At 48.2% G+C, this 21,188-nt stretch overlaps 5 protein-coding genes across 5 annotated transcripts in view; 2 read left to right on the top strand and 3 right to left on the bottom strand.

The window, feature by feature from the left end:
- LOC130534447 (S-arrestin-like) overlaps positions 1 to 21,188 on the bottom strand; it is a 76,233-nt gene that overhangs the window by 33,292 nt on the left and 21,753 nt on the right. The window lies entirely within an intron of this gene.
- LOC130534452 (olfactory receptor 1468-like) lies at positions 150 to 1,529 on the top strand. Its single transcript, XM_057048538.1, has one exon. It carries the CDS (start codon positions 200 to 202, stop codon positions 1,127 to 1,129), a length of 930 nt encoding a protein of 309 aa, XP_056904518.1. The 5' UTR covers positions 150 to 199; the 3' UTR covers positions 1,130 to 1,529.
- On the bottom strand, positions 2,845 to 4,504 carry LOC130534450 (olfactory receptor 52D1-like). The gene is made up of 2 exons (XM_057048536.1): positions 4,227 to 4,504; positions 2,845 to 3,857 (listed from the first exon to the last, which is right to left on the bottom strand). Exon 2 carries the CDS (start codon positions 3,842 to 3,844, stop codon positions 2,870 to 2,872), a length of 975 nt encoding a protein of 324 aa, XP_056904516.1. The 5' UTR covers positions 3,845 to 3,857; positions 4,227 to 4,504; the 3' UTR covers positions 2,845 to 2,869.
- On the top strand, positions 12,825 to 13,903 carry LOC130534459 (olfactory receptor 10J5-like). The gene has a single exon (XM_057048545.1). It carries the CDS (start codon positions 12,895 to 12,897, stop codon positions 13,810 to 13,812), a length of 918 nt encoding a protein of 305 aa, XP_056904525.1. The 5' UTR covers positions 12,825 to 12,894; the 3' UTR covers positions 13,813 to 13,903.
- LOC130534458 (olfactory receptor 10A6-like) lies at positions 16,746 to 19,364 on the bottom strand. Its single transcript, XM_057048544.1, has one exon. The coding sequence runs from the start codon at positions 17,951 to 17,953 to the stop codon at positions 17,036 to 17,038; it is 918 nt and encodes a 305-aa protein (XP_056904524.1). The 5' UTR covers positions 17,954 to 19,364; the 3' UTR covers positions 16,746 to 17,035.

Below are 21,188 nucleotides of genomic sequence, written 5' to 3'. Positions count from 1 at the left end.
ATCTAAAGTCTAAGTTACACTTCTGAAGGCCTATTTCCCTCTTGCACCTTTTAAACGAGAAGCTCGTGATTCTGTGGTATAAACATCTGTCTGTGTGCGTGCGTGCGTGCGTGCGTGTGTGCGTGCGTGCGTGCGTGCGTGCGTGCGTGCGTGCGTGCGTGATTGTTCATGAGGTGTCTGATCCGACCTGCATGTCACTATGAGGAACAACTCCCAGATGGTTCTGGTGCTGCAGGGCCTGAACGACTCCCTCACCAACCGTCAGGTGTACTTCGCCCTGGCTCTGACCACGTACCTGTTCACCATCCTGGTGAACCTGACACTGGTGGTGGTGGTGTGCCTGGACCGGTCGCTCCACAAGCCCATCTACATCTTCCTGTGCAACCTGTGCTTTAACGGCCTCTGCGGCGCGTCCTGCTTCTACCCCAAACTGCTGCACGACCTCCTGGCGGACTCCCAGGTCATCAGCTACGGCGGCTGCCTGACGCAGCTCTTCTCCGTCTACTGTTACGTCTTCTGTGAGTTCACCAGTCTGACCGTCATGGCGTACGACCGCTACCTGGCCATCTGCCGGCCCCTGCAGTACCACACGCTGATGACGGTGCAGAAGGTGCTGCAGCTGCTGCTGCTCACCTGGAGCTTCTCGCTGCTGGAGACCTCGGTGGGCACCGTCCTGACGGCCCGCCTGCCGCTCTGCAGAGACCGCCTGCCCAGAATCTTCTGCACCAACTGGGAGGTGGTGAAGCTGTCGTGCTTCGACAGCAACACCACCATCAATAACATCTACGGCTTCATCCTCATGTTCTCACACCTGCTGCAGACAGCACTCATCCTGGTGTCCTACACACACCTGGTGCGGGCCTCCCTGAAGCTGCAGTCGGACCGCAGGAAGTTCATGCAGACCTGCGTGCCGCACCTCCTCACGCTGCTGGTCTTCACCGCCTCGCTGATGTTCGACATAATGTACTCGCGCTACGGCAGCGGCAGCACCTTGCAGGTGCTGCAGAACGCCCTGGCGGCTGAGTTCTTGGTCGTTCCTCCTGTCATCAACCCCATCATCTATGGGATCAACCTGCATCAGATCCGATCCAAGATCATCCACCGCTTCAGCCACAAAGCAGAACACTAAAAACACAGAACATCTGTAGCAGCTCTGAGACTCCTGAAGGGCCACAGTTGCAGAGGCTTTGGAAATCTAGAACTGATTCAGGATAAAATAGAAATACCAGAGTCAAAGCTGAGATTTTCAACCAGAAACAGAGTTTTTGACTGAAGAATTGGACCCGACTGTGACGCAGCAAACAAGAAGTACATAAAACCATGAAGAGAAGAAGCAGAATTAACCTTTTACAAATGTTTGAAATGCATCATGTTAACTGCAAAGGTCAAAGGTCACGCCCACTTCCACCTGGAACAGGTCCAGGCAACAAAGAGTCTGCATGCAGATTGTAATTTGGGTCTTTCCAATATTTTTGTGTTCTGGGAGCTGAAAGATGAATTCTTTTCCCTCTAATTCTGAAAATAAAATGTCTGAAATGATTCTGTTCATGATTATTACATTTTAGTTCTGTTATGCAACTAAAACACCAAAAAACTGAAACAGAGTTGATAGAAATCAAATCTAATATTTAATAAGTATAGAAGGAGTTTTCACTGGTGTCCTGTATATACCTATAAATACACACACACACACACACACACACACACACACACACCACACACACACACACACCACACACACACACACACACACACACACACACACACCTTTACAATCACAATTGTCTCTTTACAGAATCCCAGGGTGTAAATATATATATTTACATTTTTACTGCCTCCCATTTATTTGCACATTGCAGAATTCTGAAACATTTGCGGTTGATTTAAACATTAAACTGAAGAACGAACATTAATGACTTCACATTAATGACAAATTAAAGTGGAAACATTTGAGTTTTTCTCTTATCTGTAGTAATAAAGCGTCGACCAGCTTTCTATTCAGGATAAATCAGGTCCTATTAGCAGACTTCAGTAAATCAGGACTTAAAATCATCATCAAAGTCTTGACAGAACGGTTTAAAGCACATTTCAAGTTTCTAATTATCCACCGGATCAATGTTGATCGTCTGTGCTTTTATTAAATGTCCAGAGAAGCACACAGACCCGTCCAGAGGTCCAGTCACAGCAACGACACTCTGGATTCGGACCAGGTTCCTCCCGGTTCCAGCCTATAGATCCCCATGGCAACGCACGTCCAGCGAGCGCTGCTGCACGTGCACGGTTTATTCCCTCAGCTAACAACCACACAGGATGCTACGTTAATGATGAGTGAAAGACTATTTTAGGCTTTAAGCTGAATTTGCTCCACGTGGGTTTCCAGTAAAAGCAGCAGTGAATAAGCTGCCGCCAGGCGCTAACGAGGCGCTAACGAGGCCTCAGTGAGGGAGAAGAGACTAGAACAGAAGTAGCAAGTAGCATTTTCTGGAGGAGGTGCGCTCCATTTACTTACCTACGGATCCCCAAATGTTGCACTGTAAAAATAAACTTTAGTTGTGGCCACGATGTAGCAAGAAATACTAATGAATAGACTATAGAATATATAAGATAACGCTGTAAAGTGCCATAGGGTCCACAAGAGATGCAAATTAGGAGCCTTTAGATACACTGTTGGGTCAGGGTTAGCTGCTAGCATCTGCGGCTAAGCGTCCCAGTGACCCCTCGTTACTCTTTAGCTTTATTAGATTTATTAGATCTTTCTGCCCCTCCACGACGTCACGTGTTGGCCCGACACCAACGTCTGCTCAACTTATGCGAATCCAAAAATCTCAGTATCACATTTAAAACTGTTGCTTGACTTTGTTTTTATTTTTCAAACTGGTGAAACCTTAATCAACTTCTTGACTTGTAATTTAAAGAGCTTGAGAAGTCCGTTCCGGATCTCTGTGGTGCGGACGCCGTAGATGATGGGGTTGACTGTTGCCGGGAACAGGATGTACATCACCCCCATGAAGGTGTTGACATCGGCTGGAATGTTGATGTTCAGGTTGTGCGAGAGGAACGTGACACTTCCAACCAGATAGAAGCACATCATGACCATCAGGTGAGTGCCACAGGTGTGGAAGGCCTTCCAACGGTCCTCGCTGCCCACCGACGCTCGTGATACCACGCTCAGTATTTTAATGTAGGAGAACAAGATGAGAGGGATGTCCAAGCCCACAAAGCAGATGATGACCACCAGGCCGATTGCACTGTTCCTCTCGGTGCTGCCACACGCCAGGCTCACCAGGGCCATGTGATCACAGTAGCAGTGCTGGATGGTGTTGGAGCCACAGAACCGCAGAGAGGAAGCCAAACCCACAAGAGCGGCCATGATGGAACCACTGCGAACGAGCGTGAAGAGCAGCAGCCTCGCCAGCATAGACAGGTTGATGATTCTGGCGTAGCGCAGCGGCTGGCAGATGGCCACATAGCGGTCCAGCGCCATGGCCAGCAACAAGGTCGACTCCAAAGATGAGAGGAAATGAGTGAAGAACATCTGGGTCAGGCAGCTGGCCAATGAGATGGTGTCAACGTCGAAGAGCAGACTGAGGAGCATGCTGGGGAGGATGGCCGTCGCAGCAAGGACGTCCACCACACACAGGGAGCAGATGAGGAGGTACATGGGAGAGTGGAGGTGTTCCACGCTGCAGATCACGTAGACCAGCAGACAGTTCCCCAGCAGCACAGACAGGTAACTGACTGAGAACGGCAGTGCCAGCAGCCGGCGGTAACAGTGCAGCTCCGGAAAGCCTCTGAAGCTGAAGGTGCTGTGGGAGAAGTTTTGGCCAAGCGACCCGTCCAACATGGTAGAAGTTCACCTAAGCAGGATCAGAAAAGCAGTGAAAGCCCTTCACACCTGAAGCCCCAGCCCCACTCCTGTGGTAGACAGAACCCGCTGACCTCCCAGCTGACCCCCCCGCTGACCCCCCAGCTGACCCCCCAGCTCACCCCCCAGCTGACCCCCCAGCTCACCCCCCAGACACGCCACTGGGCCTCGCGATGGAAGGACGTCCACCTGTTTCACGCACTAAACCCAAAGTATCTGCAGCTGCTTAGAGCCGTGGACCTTCTCGTCTTCTCTCAGGACTTATTGGCCTGAATTGAGACTCTCCTAAATTAGTTAGTCTAATCTAGTTAGTCTAACCAACAGAGAGTCCTTGATGCATATGAATATTGATGCGTCCTACCTGCTGCTCCATCGGTCGGTCACAAGCAGGACGTGGACGTCCTTGTTTTATAGTCCAAGTTAAAAACGTCTCCCAGGAAGTCTCCTCCCAGACAGACGATTGGGCGGTTTGGCTCTGATGTCATCTTCATCAATAAATGCTTCTGTTCAGCAGCTGATGTTCAGAACTCTCTGTGGTCCCACTGTTTCCAGCACCGCTCCAAAATAACAGCTCACTCAGCAAACGTTGGTGCGTCTCGTCCCTTCTGGAATCTGCTGCTGCTAATCAGCCCCTGACGTGCTCCACCTGTGGGATCCTTCATTCAGGGGGTGAAATGATGAGATTTGGGTTAAAAGCAGCAGCAGCACTGAGCTGCTCACAGATGGAGAAAGATAAAGAAAAAGTGCTTCTGTTCTGTCAGACTCGGGATAATGTTGTTATGTTAACCCTAACCCTAACCCTGTTAACCCTAACCTAACCCTGTTAACCCTAACCCTAACCTGACCCTAACCCTGTTAACCCTAACCTAACCTAACCCTGTTAACCCTAACCCTAACCTGACCCTAACCCTGTTAACCCTAACCTAACCCTAACCTAACCCTAACCCTAACCCTATGTTAATATGTTAACCTAACCCTAACCCTAACTACTAACCCTAACCTGTTAACCCTAACCCTGTTAACCCTAACCCTATGTTAATATGTTAACCCTAACCCTAACCCTAACTACTAACCCTAACCCTGTTAACCCTAACCCTGTTAACCCTAACCCTATGTTAATATGTTAACCCTAACCCTAACCCTAACTACTAACCCTAACCTAACCCTAACCCTGTTAACCCTAACCTAACCTAACCCTGTTAACCCTAACCTGTTAACCCTAACCTAACCCTAACCTAACCCTAACCCTGTTAACTCTAACCCTAACCTAACCCTAACCCTATGTTAATATGTTAACCCTAACCCTAACCCAACCCTAACCCTAACCCTGTTAACTCTAACCCTAACCCTAACCCTGTTAACTCTAACCCTAACCCTAACCCTAACCTAACCTGTTAACTCTAACCCTAACCCTAACCCTGTAACCCTAACCCTAACCTAACCCTAACCCTGTTAACTCTAACCCTAACCCTAACCCTGTTAACTCTAACCCTAACCTGACCCTGACCCTTTCTGTAGCAGCTGCTGCTGATGTTCAAGCAGATATATTTAGATATAAACGTTGTCATAGAAAAGCCTTCAGAGTTTTATTTGCTCTAACCTGGGTTCTCCAGGCCTCAGTTTGGTTCTGTGTAGCTTCCTATAAGCATCTGTCATTTGTGCTACAGCCCTGTCGATTTAAACATCTGCACTCCTAAAGACCAAAACAAGAGGCCCCATCGACTAAATCTTTGTATAAAGACACGTGCAATCGCGATAGAGCACGCAAAGCTGATCTACTAACCAGGTACACACGATCCATTTAACATGTTTGGCTAATTGACATCCAGAATATCTGCAGAGAAACTACTGTAAGAAGGAAATGCAAACATTAGCATTTGTGATTGATCAAACCTGGAACTGAGTGCAGGCGGCGGTTTTGTGTCTGGATTTAGCAGGTTTGAAAGGCAGGAGCAAACTGGCCCCGGGGCCCCAAACTGGCCCCGTGGCCCCAAACTGGCCCCGTGGCCCCAAACTGGCCCCGTGGCCCCAAACTGGCCCCGTGTTACGCACACATGGCAGAGATGCAGTCACACGCTCCTCTTCGAACTGTCAGAAAGAACCACAGTAGAAGCTAACTGTCCCCCTCCAGCAAGGCCATTATTGAGCTGCTGGATTAGCTAACAGCTAAAGCCCAAGCTAGTGGGAAAGGTTCTCCTGCAGTGTTTCATGTCTAAAATAATAATCCTGTATTGAGAAATGTGAACACAGATGGAACCTTTTAGATTAACATTCTATGGAGATTTGGGAGATATCGGAGAGGGATCAAAGGATGCTCCAGACACCAAAGACAGGATATTTATATATTTATATTTATTTATAAAAGTCCTTTTTAAACAAAGGAAGACTGGTTTAGCTGTAACGTTACCACACTACAAAATGTTATTTATAAAATGTCCCAAAAATGGAATTTTTCAAGACAATCTTTGGAAACAAAACAAAACATTTCTGCAATGTTACGATGTTTTAAAGACGTCATTGAGTTAGTGCCCAGCCAGCATCCAGAGGGGGAAAGAGAAGGATTTCAAGGGCTGGGATGAACCCAGAATAACCAACATGAGTTATGATAAGAAAGATATTGGAACGTGGAAAAAAGAAAGTGTTAGATCAAATATGTCAAATCAAAATCTACATCCACCTTCAGCTTTCAGTAGCTGTCAGAGTGGTGCTGCTGTAAGAAGAGGTTCTGTTTGCTCTCCACAGTTAGCAATTTATGACCCAGTAGCTTTTCTCTCTCCTTCCATCTCAACAGCCAAGCAGATGCTCCAAGAGCTCCAAAAGCCCTGGCAGAGTTGTGTTGGGGAGTTGAATCGCTTTCAAGAAGATGCATCACGCCTGAACACCTGGACCCAGTGGAGACTGTCCAACGGTACCACGTCTGTGGTTCAGGCTGTGGCACAGCGAGCTACCTCACAGATCACCACAGATAAATCCGCTGAAGTTGCTCCTCCCACTTACGAATCAACCTTCTGGACGGACAGCACATCTGTGTTTAACTGTGTTTAACCACAATCAAACCAAGAGGTTTCACAGGTTTCTGTCAGAGTTGCAGTGATCCATGACCTATCGTGCACAGGCCAGCGGAGATCTGTTCCTTCAAAAGATGACCTGGCCCACAAGGCACCACGAGGGTTGCACCTGGAATCTTTAGGATCAAGAAGACTCAAAAGTCCTGAATTCCTTCAAGAATAGAAGAAAATGGCCAAAGAGCCAATGAAGGTGAAGGCAAAGCCATCCTAACTGGGGGACCAATAACTACGGTGTCAAATGACCCCAATAACCCCAAACCATGTGCTCCAACTTAAGGCAAAAACAATCATGCCACCGGGAGACTTCGAGAAAAAAGTATTCATTCATCTTCTGGAAATGGTGGACAAGAGAATCTTCTGTCGATGCAAAAAGAAACGGGACAACATAAAAGGAACCTGAGTTTAGGAGATCTGGTCATCCATGTTGACGACGCGTTGTGATGCCAAGGGGGGTTTGTGAGAAGGTGTTTGGTTTCAACCAGAAACAACGAGGTTCAACGACCAGGAGTTAAGCTCAGTGTTCTGGAGGCAGCATGAGGAACTGAGCACCATTCTCCTGCTTCCACTTTTGGCATCTTGAAGCACTCAGAAAAGAAAGAAGTCATCCAGTGAAGGACTTGGAACATGAAGAATAATTTGAGTTTGTTATTGTTTGGCTTTTTTAAAATGTTAATGCTATAATCGCTTCGCTAAAGCCAACAATTAGGTCGGAATGTTGCAGCTTATTGTTGTTATTTATGATACATCAAATTATTGTTTAAATGAAGGATGAAGATAAAGATGATGGTGGTGGTGATGAGTTCAATGATTTTGAATAGTCAGTAACCCAACAATATTGGTGAGAATCGAGCTCCACCGCGGCTCTCAGAAGCTGTGGTGGAGCTCATTAGCAGAGCAGAATGACAGCCGCCCCCACAGCGCCACCACCAGCGTGATCATCAACACCTCTCTGACCACGAGTGGGATCATAAACTGGACGAATCTTGGCAACTTCCCAATGGAAGAGCAGCGAGCATGTGGCGAAGTGGAGCTGTAGCGCCATCCACAACAGCACGGTGGACTGGGACGTCCCCGTCAGGTGAACAAGTAAATCTGAACCAAGCAACCAATCAGAGAGATGGTTAGGGTTAGGGTTAGGGCCAGGGTTAGGGCTTGGGTTAGGGTTAGGGTTAGGGTTAGGGTTAGGGCCAGGGTTAGGGTTAGGGTTAGGGTTAGGGCCAGGGTTAGGGTTAGGGTTAGGGTTAGGGTTAGGGTTAGGGTTAGGGTTAGGGCCAGGGTTAGGGCTAGGGTTAGGGTTAGAGGGTTAGGGTTAGGGTTAGAGGGTTAGGGTTAGAGGGTTAGGGCCAGGGTTAGGGTTAGGGTTGGGGTTAGGGTTAGAGGGTTAGGGCCAGTGTTAGGATTAGGGCTAGGGTTAGAGGGTTAGAGGATCAGGGTTAGGGTTAGAGGGTTAGGTTAGGGTTAGGGTTAGAGGGTTAGGGGGTTAGGGTTAGGGTTAGAGGGTTAGGGTTAGGGTTAGGGTTAGAGCAGGCATGGGCAAACTAAGGCCCGGGGGCCACACGCGGCCCGTTAAACGTTTTAATCCGGCCCGCCAAACTTGAAAAATTAAATGAATAAACCTTGTTAATGTTAAATTTTCACTGCAATTCTGGTGTTTTCCCACTAGAAAAAAGACAGTCAGGAGGAGAGTGATGGTGATATCCTGAAGGATAACAGAACTTCCAGTGCTTTAAAATAGAAATGGTTATTAATTTTTTTTTAAAAAGGCACATTTTATTCATTTGATTTTAAATGTTTTAAGACTCATTCCAAAGTCAGATATTTTGTTGTAATGCTTCTCTTCATTTTCATTTGAAATTAAAGCACATGTTTTCTCCATATCCCAAGATGTGTATTTTTTCTCCAATGAGGTGAGGTTACCAAAGCACTCCATCCATCCATCTGCTCCTGGTCCGGCCCCTTTGTCAAATGTTAGAACCCATTGTGGCCCACGAATCAAAATGTTTGCCCACCCCTGGGTTAGAGGGTTAGGGGGTTAGAGGGTAGGGCTCGGGTTAGGGTTAGAGGGTTAGGGCTCGGGTTAGGGTTAGAGGGTTAGGGTTAGAGGGTTAGGGCTCGGGTTAGGGTTAGAGGGTTAGGGCTCGGGTTAGGGTTAGGGTTAGGGTTAGGGACCCAATTCACTGAAGTCATCCATGGTAAAGAGCTGGTCTGAGGAGACATTCCCCATCCTTGTCCAAAATGGCTGCAACTTGAAATGGACAGACCGATATGGTCTCCATGGAAGACGAAGCTGTCAGACAGGTACTGCTGGACATGTACTTCCTCAGAGTACCTCAGTATGCTTACTGGAGAGGGCTGCAGAACCTTGACTGCAGAGTACTAAGGACCATTTACTAGGGAGCTCTCCAGGGAGCTGACTACAGAGTCTTACAGAACATTTAAAGTTCTGCAGTACACTTCCTGAAGAGTAGTGAAGAACATTTATGATTGTGTGTTTATGATTGTGTGTTTAATGTACACAGAGTAAACGTTGACATCCAGGAACACATCCTGACGTTCGTCCTGAAGTTGACCTGTTCTGTGGGCCACAGGATCGTTACTGTGTCCTGTCTGCAGAGACCTTTAATCGTCCCGCGTGCTGTTCTTCAATAATGAGCCCCTGCAGAGCAGCTTGGACATTTGGACACGTGGGATGTGCACTAATGGCCAGGTAGCTCCTCCTGTGTCCCAGGTAATCACAGGAGCTTCTGTGGTAGAACAACAGCTGCCGGGCCCTCGAGAACAGACGTTTACCACATGAAGGTTGGAAGAACTGAAAGGGAACTCTGGGATTTAAAGAGTCGGGAGGGTTGAGAACATTCCAAACAATCTGTCCTCCTAACAAAGTTCTCATGAGACTATTGTGCCAGAAAACAACTTCGATCCTGAAGGACCAACACTGACACAGCAGATGTATGTTTCTAACCTCAAGTTAGCTTGTATGAGAATGAGACCAGCAAAAACACAAAACACACACAAAAACACATAAAAAACACACAAAAACACATAAAAAAATGTGATAAACTGAGATCTCCAGCTTCCAAATCCTCAGTCGAACCTGAAGGGTCAGCATCCATCATCCATCCATCATCCATCCATCCATCATCATCCATCAGCCATCCATCCAAGCCATCAGCCATCGATCATCCATCTAGCATCCATCGCCAGCAGCATCGAGCAGCCATCCATCCATCCATCCATCCATCCACTCCAAACATCCAGCCAGCCATCCATCATCCATCCACCCATCCACCCATCCATCCATCCATCCATCATAAAAACAGCCATCCAACATCCATCTATCATCCATCTATCATCCATCCATCCATCCATCATCCATCTATCATCCATCCATCCATCATCATCCATCATCCATCCATCTATCATCATAATCCATCACCATCCATCATCCATCCAGCATCCATCCATCCGCAACACATATCCATCCAGCCATAACCCATCCATCATCCATCCATCCATCCATCATCCATCTATCCATCCATCCATCATCCATCATCCATCCAACCCATCCATCATCCATCCATCCACCCATCCATCATCCATCCATCCATCCATCCATCCATCATCCATCTATCCATCTATCCATCCATCCACTGTGACTCAACAGTTTGATCTTTATCAGGCTTTGATCTTTGTGTTAAAACGATGTCATCATTCATCATTTCGACCAAGCTCCTGCTCCTTTGGTACAGGGACTGGACGGCCCTTATCAAGGGACCTTCCACCCCATACTCCCGGCGCACCCCCCACAGGATGCTCCTGGGGACCCGGTCATAAGTCCACAAAGCACATGTGGACTGGTTGGGCAAACTCCCAACTCCCCTCAAGCACCCCAGCAAGGGTAAAGAGGTGATCCATGGTTCCACGACCGGGGTGAAACCCGCACTGTTCCTCCTCGATCAGAGGTTTGACTATCAGTCTAATCCTCTTTTCCAGCACCCTGGCATAGACTTTCCCAGGGAGGCTGAGGAGTGTGATCCCCTATAGTTGGAACACACCCTGTGGTTCCCACTCTTAAAAATAGGAACCACCACGCTGGTCTGCCAGTCCAAGGGCACTGGCCCCGATGTCCACGCAATGTTGCAGAGGCGTGTCAACCAGGACAGCCCTACAACATCCAGAGCCTTAAGATACCCCGGGCGGATCTCATCCGCTCCCGAAGCTCCGTCGCCGGGCAGCTGTTTCACTACCTCGGCTCCGGAAATTGGATGGTCCACCTCCTGGTCATCCGACTCTGTTCCACCTTGAGGATACGTGTTGGTAGGATTGAGGAGCTCCTCGAAGTATTCCTTCCATCCCCGGATAATTGCCCCAGGAGACGTCAGCAGCTCCCCACACACACCTAACATCTGCCGCCCCTAAGGCGCCGGACAGTTTGCCAGAATCTTCTCGGAGCAGACCGAAAGTCTTCCTCCATGGCCTCACCGAACTCCTCCCATGCCCGAGTTTTTGCCTCCGCGACTGTCGTGGCCACAACCTGCTTAGCCAACCTGTACCGGTCAGCTGCTTCCGGAGACCCACAGACCAGCCATGACCTGTAGACCTCTTTCTTCAGCTTGACGGCTCCCCTCACCTCTGGCGTCCACCATCGGGTACGGGTATTACCGCCACGACCAGCACCAGCGGCCTTGCAGCCACAGCTCGCAACAGCCGCCTTGACAATGGCGGAGCGGAACATGGCCCATTCAGCCTCAATGTCCCCTACCGCCCTCGGAACATGATCAAAGCTCTGTCGGAGGTGGGAGTTGAAGACAAGCCTGACGGGTTCCTCCACCAAGCGTTCCCAACAGACCCTCACTAAGCGTTTGGGCCAGCCAGGTCCGCGCGGTGCCCCCACCTGATCCAACTCACCACCAGGTAGTGATCAGTTGACAGCTCTGCTCCTCACTTCACCCGAGTGTCCAAAACATATGGCCGCAGATCAGCTGACACGACTATGAAGTCAATCATTGACCTACGGCCCAGGCTGTCATGGTGCCAAGAGCACCGATGAACAACCTTATGCTCGAACATGGTGTTAGTTATGGCCAAACTGCCACTAGCACAGAAGTCCAATAACTGAACACCACTCTGGTTCTGATCGGGCAGACCGTTCCTCCCAATCACCCCTTTCCAGGTCACGCTGTCGTTGCCCACGTGAGCGTTGAAGTCTCCCAGCAGCACGATGGAGTCCCCAGTTGGGACACTGTCCAGCGTCCGTCCTAGATCCTCCAAAAAGGGCGGGTACTCTGAACTATTATTTGGTGCATACGCACAAACAACCGTCAGAACCCGTTCCCCGACCCGAAGGCACAGGGACGCAACCCTTTCGCTCAACCACGAGAACCCCAACGTCGAACTAGAGAGTCAAGCAAAAAAGGGTGGTGGGTCCACTGGAGACGGGAGTGTCCACGTAGCTGGTTCGGGCTGAGCCCGGCTGGGCCCCATGGACGTAGGCCCGGCCACCAGGTGCTCGCCATCGAGCCCCAGCCCCAGGCCTGGCTCCAGGGTGGGGCCCCGGTAACCCTCCGGGCCGGGTACGCGGCTTCCCTTTTAGATGTACCATGATGGGTCTTGTGAACCATTCTTTGTCTGACCTTGGGAGACCCTACCAGGGGCAAACTGCCCCGGACAGCATAGCTCCCAGGCTCATTAGAGTACGCAAACTCCTCCACCACGATAAGGTGATGGTTCACGGAGGAGGATGTCATCATTCTTTAATAAAAATGGATTAATCACCTTCACATCAATTATCAGAAGAGACGGCAGTGGGAAGAAAGATCTGGAATGTTGGATGATGGAAGGTGTTTTGATTGGTTGTTTGTGATGATGTCACCACTCCCAGTTATAAGAGCAGTGATCTCCTCTCAGAGGTGGTTGCAGTTTTATGTTGTTGCTTTGTTGTCTGCTTAACCAGCCAGGAGGATGAAGAACTCTACTCAGGTTCTATATTTCACCCTGGCTGCCTTCACCGACATCAAGCTGCTGAAATACTTTCTGTTCCTGGTGATCCTGTGCTTCTACCTGCTGATCATGTGCTCCAACCTGCTGCTGATCTCTGTGATCTGCATGAACAGAAGTCTCCACGAGCCCATGTACGTGTTGCTGTGCAGCCTGTTTGTGAACGAGCTGTACGGCAGCACAGCCTTGTTTCCCTTCCTGCTGCTGCAGATCCTCTCAGACGTTCACACCGTCTCGGCCTCCTTCTGCTTCCTGCAGATCTTCTGTCTTTACACTTATGTTTGTATAGAGTTTTACAATTTAGCCATCATGTCCTACGACAGGTACGTGGCCATCTGTCTCCCTCTGCAGTATCACACAAGGATGACGGCTCGAAAGATCAGTGTCCTTATTTGTGTGTCCTGGGTTCATCCGGCGGTCGTGTGTTTAATTCCCATCTGTCTGAGTGCATCTCTGCAGCTGTGTGGGAGCGTCATTAACAAAATCTACTGTGACAACTACGCCATTGTTCAGCTCTCCTGCTCTGATACCACGATCAACAATATTTATGGACTTGTTGCCACTTTTGTGGTGGTTTCTTTCCCCGTGTCACTGATATGTTACACGTATGTGAGCATCCTGCAGGTGTGTTTCTCAGGCTCCAGACAGACGCGACAGAAAGCCGTCAGTACCTGCACGCCTCACCTGGCCTCTTTGCTTAACCTTTCCTGTGGATGTTTCTTTGAGATCTTTCAGAGTAGGTTTGACATGACTCACGTTCCAAACACCTTCCGGGTCTTTTTATCATTATACTGGCTGGTGTGTCAGCCACTTTTCAACCCTGTCATGTATGGGCTCAAGGTTTCACACATTCGTAAATTCTTAAAAAAATCTCTGCGCTGAGGTGATGTGACTCCATCAGGATGAAGGACCGCTGGGGTTTGGTGCTTCAGAATTATTGCTTGTAACTAAATCTTCTTTATTCAACACTGGCATGTAAGCATGTTTCTGCTGGTCCCTCAGCTTGAAGTCAGTTTGTATCCAAATGTTTGAAAAAGTTATTTTGAATAAAATAATTGAATCATTGATGACGTGATTAAATGTGTCATCTGTGTGCTCCAAACTTTTCAGATCCTCCAGTTTCTATGTGTCATTTGGGTAGGCATATTTGGCCATCATGTCATTAAAGTCTCCATGTTGTACCCACAAATATGACATATGTGTGACACACGTGTAACAATGTTTTCGTTGTGAACAGTTTTTTCATTCTAATTAAATTACATTTAAATCCATTTATCTTTATTTATATGGCACCTGTTACATTCAAAATTGTTTCTCTGTGCTTTCCAGAATCCCAGGGCCTGACCCCCAATAATCAACAATCGTGAGAGAAAACTGGCCTTTAACAGGAAGAAACTTTGAGCAGGACCAGGCTCATAAAGGGGGGGTGGGACGGTCCCCTACTGCTGATGGCCAGATGGGCAGAGAAGGAGGAGAAGGGGGAGGACAGGTAGAAGAAAGAATAGGCAGAGATCATGCAAATATATTTTTAATATTCTCTACACTATGTAAAGTTCCTGAAAGTGTGATTTGATGGGCTAAACAAACAAGACAGCCACAACCTGCACATCTCACCTGGCCACTCTGCTCACCTAAATACACCTGCTGACACCTCATGTTGCATTGATTGGCTGGAGGTGCACCTGTGCCCAAAGACCCTTTCCCTAACTGCATCTCAAGAGACAGGTGAAGCGTGAGACAAGACTGGGGACAGGTGGAGACGTGACAGGTGACAGGTAAGGGGTGTGAGGTCAAAGGTGACAGGTGATGTCAACAGCTGAGGTGTGAGGATGTGATCAGTTTATTCCAGTTACAAAGGTTCTCTGAAATCACCAAGACTTAAAACATCTATGAAATTCAGTAAAAATGTCCTCAATAAAATGTGGTTCATTTCACCTTCATGTGTTAAGACTGTATGTTCTGTCCCTAAGGGTATTACACTGTTATTATTATTAGATTTGCCATCATTAGATCTAAGATCACCTCAGGGCAGAATTTATCTGAGAAGGGAAAAGCTAGCCAATTCATTAAATTAGTCTCATAAAGTATACTATGGTGTCATTTACTACATTATCAGCTCGTTAAAAGTGATGGAATTGACATTAACCCAACCCGAAAGAAAGCAAATTCGTCTGGTAGTTTGATTACTTACATGAAATGTATGCAGACACCGTAGCTCGACTAGAAACGGCCCAGAGTAGTCCGAATGTAGCAGGATTTCCCCCCCAGGTAGCATGGTTGTGGGTTAAATTTCAAGAGCATGTGGATGGTGAGGTGCTCTAGTTGATCTGGTGGAGGAACAGAAGTTGGTAAAGTGGGTTTAATTCCAGTTTTGAGTTTTTGTGCGGTCCTGGAGATCGAAGATGGAGGAAATGCTGTAACTCTGTTGAGATCCTTTAAGATAGCTTGATAGCATCTTGGTTCTAGGTAGATGGATGGTTCTGTTGCTGATAAGATTAGCCTGCAAACATTATGTTTGGTTGCTAATTGTACTTGTTTTGAAGTAGTTTAATGATCTTGATAAGCCTCTGCAGGCTCTTGCAGGCCATCCTGGAGTATTTACACAATGAAACGATTATATTCACATGATTACATTTGTGTGGCCTCACTATGGTTGTTGGTACTAGGCCTAGGCATGCCTGTCAGCTGTTCTGTGACATGGAATTTGTTTTGAACCAAACTTGAACCAACTGAAGGACTAGTCAAATTAAAATCTTTCTGACTTTGCTGTTTGATGTATTTCTGTTTTTAATAATTCAGATACCTGCCCTAACCCCAATTAACCCTAACCTTAACCTTAAACCTCACCCAACTCTAACCCTAACCCTGAACCCTAACCTTAACCCTAATCCTAACCCTAACCTTAAGCCCCAACCCAACTCTAACCCTAACCCTTCTCCTAACCCTAACCCTACACCTAAAGCCCATACCCTCCCCGCATCTACTAACATAGAGGGCAATCAAGGGGGAGTCCCAGACCCACATAGCTCAGCCCCCTGCCACAAACACTACACAGGTGAAGCCCAAAACTCCATACACACCCGCCTGACACAACACCTTTACAATATAGCAGGAGGTCGACTCGGCACCCCCCTAGACCAGCACTTTCAGGAACACCCGGTCAGCCACCTCATCATCTCGGGGCTTGAAACCAACAACTGCTGGACAGTGAGACAAAGGAGGAGAGTGGAACAGATATGGGTTAACAAATTAGGCACAATTATGCCAAATGGCCTTAACGACCTGGCTATTTTAAAACTGAAGCTGACAGGACCTTCGTGTCCAGGACAGACCATCCGCAGGTGCAGCACATGAAGTTTCCAGGTGAATGAAGTGCAGCTACTTCTGAAGCTGCTGTCTTCACCAGGCAGATACTCCACTCTTTATGGTTTAAGAAATTGGGACTGATGTTGTGGTTCTGACTGATGTGGTCCAAACTCAGACTTTCATCATTGATTATTAGCAGAATGCTTCAGATTTGTACAGAACTACCCTCTCATGTCTAGATTATTATATGAAAGTCAGATGACATTATGATGATATAAATACCAAGAACTGCTTTTCCACTGGTTTTAAATAGGTTAAAACTGATCGAGGACCAGGACAGTAAAAATAACAAGAGATTTTATATTGAATTAAACTGTGATAATGTGATGTGTGAATGTTCCCAGTCTTCAATTATTTGTTCATATTCAAAGAGACACACCCGAGTTTCAAAACTCTACTAATTTGAGTTTGATTTAATGACTAAAATTGTTGTTGATGAGAAACCTCTACAGGTGATTTGCAGGACAGTGGATGAGGACAGGTGAATCCATTTATTGGAAGTGATGACAGCACTGATCAACACAGGATTCTGCTGGCTCAGCAGTTTTAATTGAATTTATTTTGAACATACAAGTGCAAATAATGAAAATTAAATACATGTGAGAGTTTATTGATTAATTACGGACTATTGGTTCCACGTTCCAGTTGTTGTACGTAATATACACGTTTGATCCTTCGCCTTGCTGAATGATTCGTGTCCGTTGTAAAACCGTCGGTGCAGATGATACCCGCTCCGTCCTCAGGAGAACAGATGTTTGTACAGTTTGCGGATCTGAGACATTTGCAGTCCATACATGAGAGGATTGAGGAGAGGCTGGATGAGAAGAAAATATAGAGACAGGATCGCCCGCAGCATCCTGGGAACACTGCTCATATCAAACCTGCTCTGAAGGATCTCAAAGCAACAGCCGAAAGAGAAGTTGAGAAGAGAGACCAGGTGGGGGGTGCAGGTACTGACGGCCTTCTGCCGTGTCTGCCTACAGCCAGAAAAACACACCTGAAGAATTTTCATGTAGGAGAAAAGGATGGGAACCAGAGGAACCACCACAGTCAACACGATACCGAACAGGCCATAAATGTTGTTGATTCTGGTGTCGGAGCATGCCAACTTCACCACAAGGTAGTTATGACAGTACAAACTATTGATGAGGTTTCTGCAGAGCGCTAATCTCATGTTCAAGGATAAAGTTATCAAAAATTTCACAAAGGAATAAAACCACAAAGCTGCGATCCAGACGAATGCCCTGTGACACGTCATCCGTGTGTGATACTGCAGAGGGTGACAGATGGCCAGGTATCTGTCGTACGACATGACGGCTAAGTTCATATATTCGATGGCTCCATACGTGTAGACACAGAAGATCTGCAGGAAGCAGAAGGAGGCCGAGACGGTGTGAACGTCTGAGAGGATCTGCAGCAGCAGGAAGGGAAACAAAGCTGTGCTGCCGTACAGCTCGTTCACAAACAGGCTGCACAGCAACACGTACATGGGCTCGTGGAGACTTCTGTTCATGCAGATCACAACAATGAGCGACACATTCACAACAACAACAACAATATAAAGCAACCCAGTCAACAGAAAATACAAATACCTCAAATTACCAACAGGGAAATAAGCTCCCAGAATGAAATAGAACACCGAGGTGGAGTTAAGCATCACTGCTAAAGGTGTAAATGTAGCATGATGACAGGAGTGGACTCACATGAGAGCTGTGTGATCTTTATACCATCTAGTCCTTGAGCCCACCTGGCGGTCACACCTACTGGCCCACAGTGACATCATCAGTCTGCACAGGAAAACAGTGTGCACATCAACAGGTCATCAGGTAGAGGAACCACAACCACATTTTCCCCAGACCAGTAAAGCAAAAAATTACAACAGATTCACACACAGGCCCATCAACCCACAAATGTGCACTGGGCGAGGCCAGAGCCAGACCCAAATGTAGTAGGTCCCCGATGTGCACTAGTAGAAGCCACAGGTCAAGGAGCCAGCGACATCTGCTAACACCTTAGCAGATAACCCTAACATAGAGGGCAATCAAGGGAAAGTCCCAGACCCACATAGCTCAGCCTTTTCCCCACAACCACAGACCATACCTTTCATCTCAACCTTCTCACACAGAACCACAACCTTACAGTGCATTATCAAACAAATCTTCTTCACCATATTGCAGCAACACCCATCCTCCCACAACCATAAACTCATCTCAGCACACAGAAAAAGCAGAAGTCTCCATTCCATACTCACCACATCCAAATTCTCCGATCATACCATCACACCCCGACTCAAACACAGCCAACATTATCAAAACAGAAAATTCATGCAAAAGGCATACACCGGTACAGGGTTCCCCACACTAGGCCTCACTCACATCCGCTCCACTAATGTCGTCTACATCATCACATGTACCCTCTGCCACAAACACTACACAGGTGAAGCCCAAAACTCCATACACACCCGCCTGACACAACACCTTTACAATATAGCAGGAGGTCGACTCGGCACCCCCCTAGACCAGCACTTTCAGGAACACCCGGTCAGCCACCTCATCATCTCGGGGCTTGAAACCAACAACTGCTGGACAGTGGGACAAAGGAGGAGAGTGGAACAGATATGGGTTAACAAATTAGGCACAATTATACCAAATGGCCTCAACGACCATTCTTAGAACCACCCTCCCCAGTCATCTCAAATAATTTAATATTTCTTATAAATCTAACCTGTCTCTTTTATTTATTTATTTTCTTTCCTATTCTTATCACACATTTTTTATTTATTTAAAATTGGTTTAACCTCCAATCAGATTTGAAATAAAAGATTTCCTTTCGAATAAAACATTTTTAACCCTCCACCTTGTTTTATTGTCAGTCAACTTAATAAAAAGCCTCTGACCCTTTTATTGGTTCATTGATGTCTGCCCGGGAGAGCCTGCTCTCTTCTCTCTCGTTGGCCCTACCTGGTCTTGAACTTTGACCTCCAGTGGGAAGGGACCCTGACCTCCACACTCTGCCATCATACCGATCAGTGGGCTAGTGCAAAGAAAGTTTCAAACCAAACCCTGAACCCCAACCCTAACACTAACGCTAACCCTAATAATTAAGATACCTACCCTAACCCCAACCCAACCCAACTCTAACCATAACCTCAACCCTAACACTAAAGCTAACCCTAATCCCAACCCCTAACCCTAATCGATGGCTCGATGGCGAGCGCCTGGTGGCCAGGCCTACGTCCATGGGGCCCGGCAGGGCCCAGCCCGAACCAGCTATATGGACACTCCCGTCTCCAGTGGACCCACCACCCGCAGGGGGAGCATGAAGGGTCCGGTGCAGTGTGGATTGGGCGGCGGACCAAGGAGGGGGCCTTGGCGGTCCGATCATCGGTTATGGAAATTGGCTTTTGGAACATGGAACGTCACCTCACTGGCGGGGAAAGAGCTGGAGCTTGTGGGGGAGGTTGAGCACTACCGACTAGATATGGTCGGCCTCACCTCCACACATATCATCAGCTCAGGAACCCAAGTCCTTGAGGGGTTGGATACTCTTCTACGCTGGAGTTGCTCAGGGAGAGAGACGGAGAGCGGGGGTGGGCTTTTTGCTTGCCCCCAGACTCTCTAGTTCAACGTTGGGGTTCTCACGGTCGAGCGAAAGGGTTGCTTCCCTGTGCCTTCGGGTCGGGGAACGGGTTCTGACGGTTGTTTGTGCGTATGCACCAAACAATAGTTCAGAGTACCCGCCCTTTTTGGAGGATCTAGGACGGACGCTGGACAGTGTCCCAACTGGGGACTCCATCATGCTGCTGGGAGACTTCAACGCTCACGTGGGCAACGACAGCGTGACCTGGAAAGGCGTGATTGGGAGGAACGGTCTGCCCGATCAGAACCAGAGTGGTGTTCAGTTATTGGACTTCTGTGCTAGTGGCAGTTTGGCCATAACTAACACTATGTTCGAGCATAAGGTTGTTCATCGGTGCTCTTGGCACCATGACGGCCTGGGCCGTAGGTCAATGATTGACTTTATAGTCGTGTCAGCTGATCTGCGGCCATATGTTTTGGACACTCGGGTGAAGTGAGGAGCAGAGCTGTCAACTGATCACTACCTGGTGGTGAGTTGGATCAGGTGGGGGGGGGGGGGGCACCGCGTGGACCTGGCAGGCCCAAACGCTTAGTGAGGGTCTGTTGGGAACGCTTGGTGGAGGAACCCGTCAGGCTTGTCTTCAACTCCCACCTCTGACAGAGCTTTGATCGTGTTCCGAGGGCGGTAGGGGACATTGAGGCTGAATGGGCCATGTTCCGCTCCGCCATTGTCGAGGCGGCTGTCGAGAGCTGTGGCTGCAAGGCCGCTGGTGCTGGTCGTGGCGGTAATACCCGTACCCGATGGTAGATACCAGAGGTGAGGGGAGCCGTCAAGCTGAAGAAAGAGGCCTACAGGTCATGGCTGGTCTGTGGGTCTCCGGAAGCAGCTGACCGGTACAGGTTGGCTAAGCGGGTTGCGGCCGCGACAGTCGCGGAGGCAAAAACTCCGGCATAGGAGGAGTTCGGTGAGGCCATGGAGGAAGACTTTCGGTCTGCTCCGAGAAGATTCTGGCAAACTGTCGGTGCCTTAGGGGCGGCAGGCGGCAACTCGCCCACACCGTGTTAGGTGTGCGTGGGGAGCTGCTGACGTCTCCTGGGGCAATTATCTGGCGGTGGAAGGAATACTTCGAGGAGCTCCTCAATCCTACCAACATGTATCCTCAAGGTGGAACAGAGTCGGATGACCAGGAGGTGGACCATCCAATTTCCGGAGCGGAAGGTGCCGAGGTAGTGAAACAGCCGCCCGGAGGTGGAGCTCCGGGAGCGGATGAGATCCGCCCGGGGTATCTTAAGGCTCTGGATGTTGTAGGGCTG

The sequence above is a fragment of the Takifugu flavidus genome, chromosome 12 (assembly GCF_003711565.1).
Source record: "Takifugu flavidus isolate HTHZ2018 chromosome 12, ASM371156v2, whole genome shotgun sequence".
Classification (NCBI taxonomy): Eukaryota; Metazoa; Chordata; class Actinopteri; order Tetraodontiformes; family Tetraodontidae; genus Takifugu; species Takifugu flavidus.
Note: the sequence above shows the minus strand (reverse complement) of the source record. Positions and strands in the feature narration are given on the sequence as shown.

Bases quoted from the DNA above. Each gene is read 5' to 3' on its own strand.
- LOC130534458 (XM_057048544.1), bottom strand. From the start codon at position 17,953: ATGCTTAACTCCACCTCGGTGTTCTATTTCATTCTGGGAGCTTATTTC.
- LOC130534452 (XM_057048538.1), top strand. From the start codon at position 200: ATGAGGAACAACTCCCAGATGGTTCTGGTGCTGCAGGGCCTGAACGAC.
- LOC130534450 (XM_057048536.1), bottom strand. From the start codon at position 3,844: ATGTTGGACGGGTCGCTTGGCCAAAACTTCTCCCACAGCACCTTCAGC.
- LOC130534459 (XM_057048545.1), top strand. From the start codon at position 12,895: ATGAAGAACTCTACTCAGGTTCTATATTTCACCCTGGCTGCCTTCACC.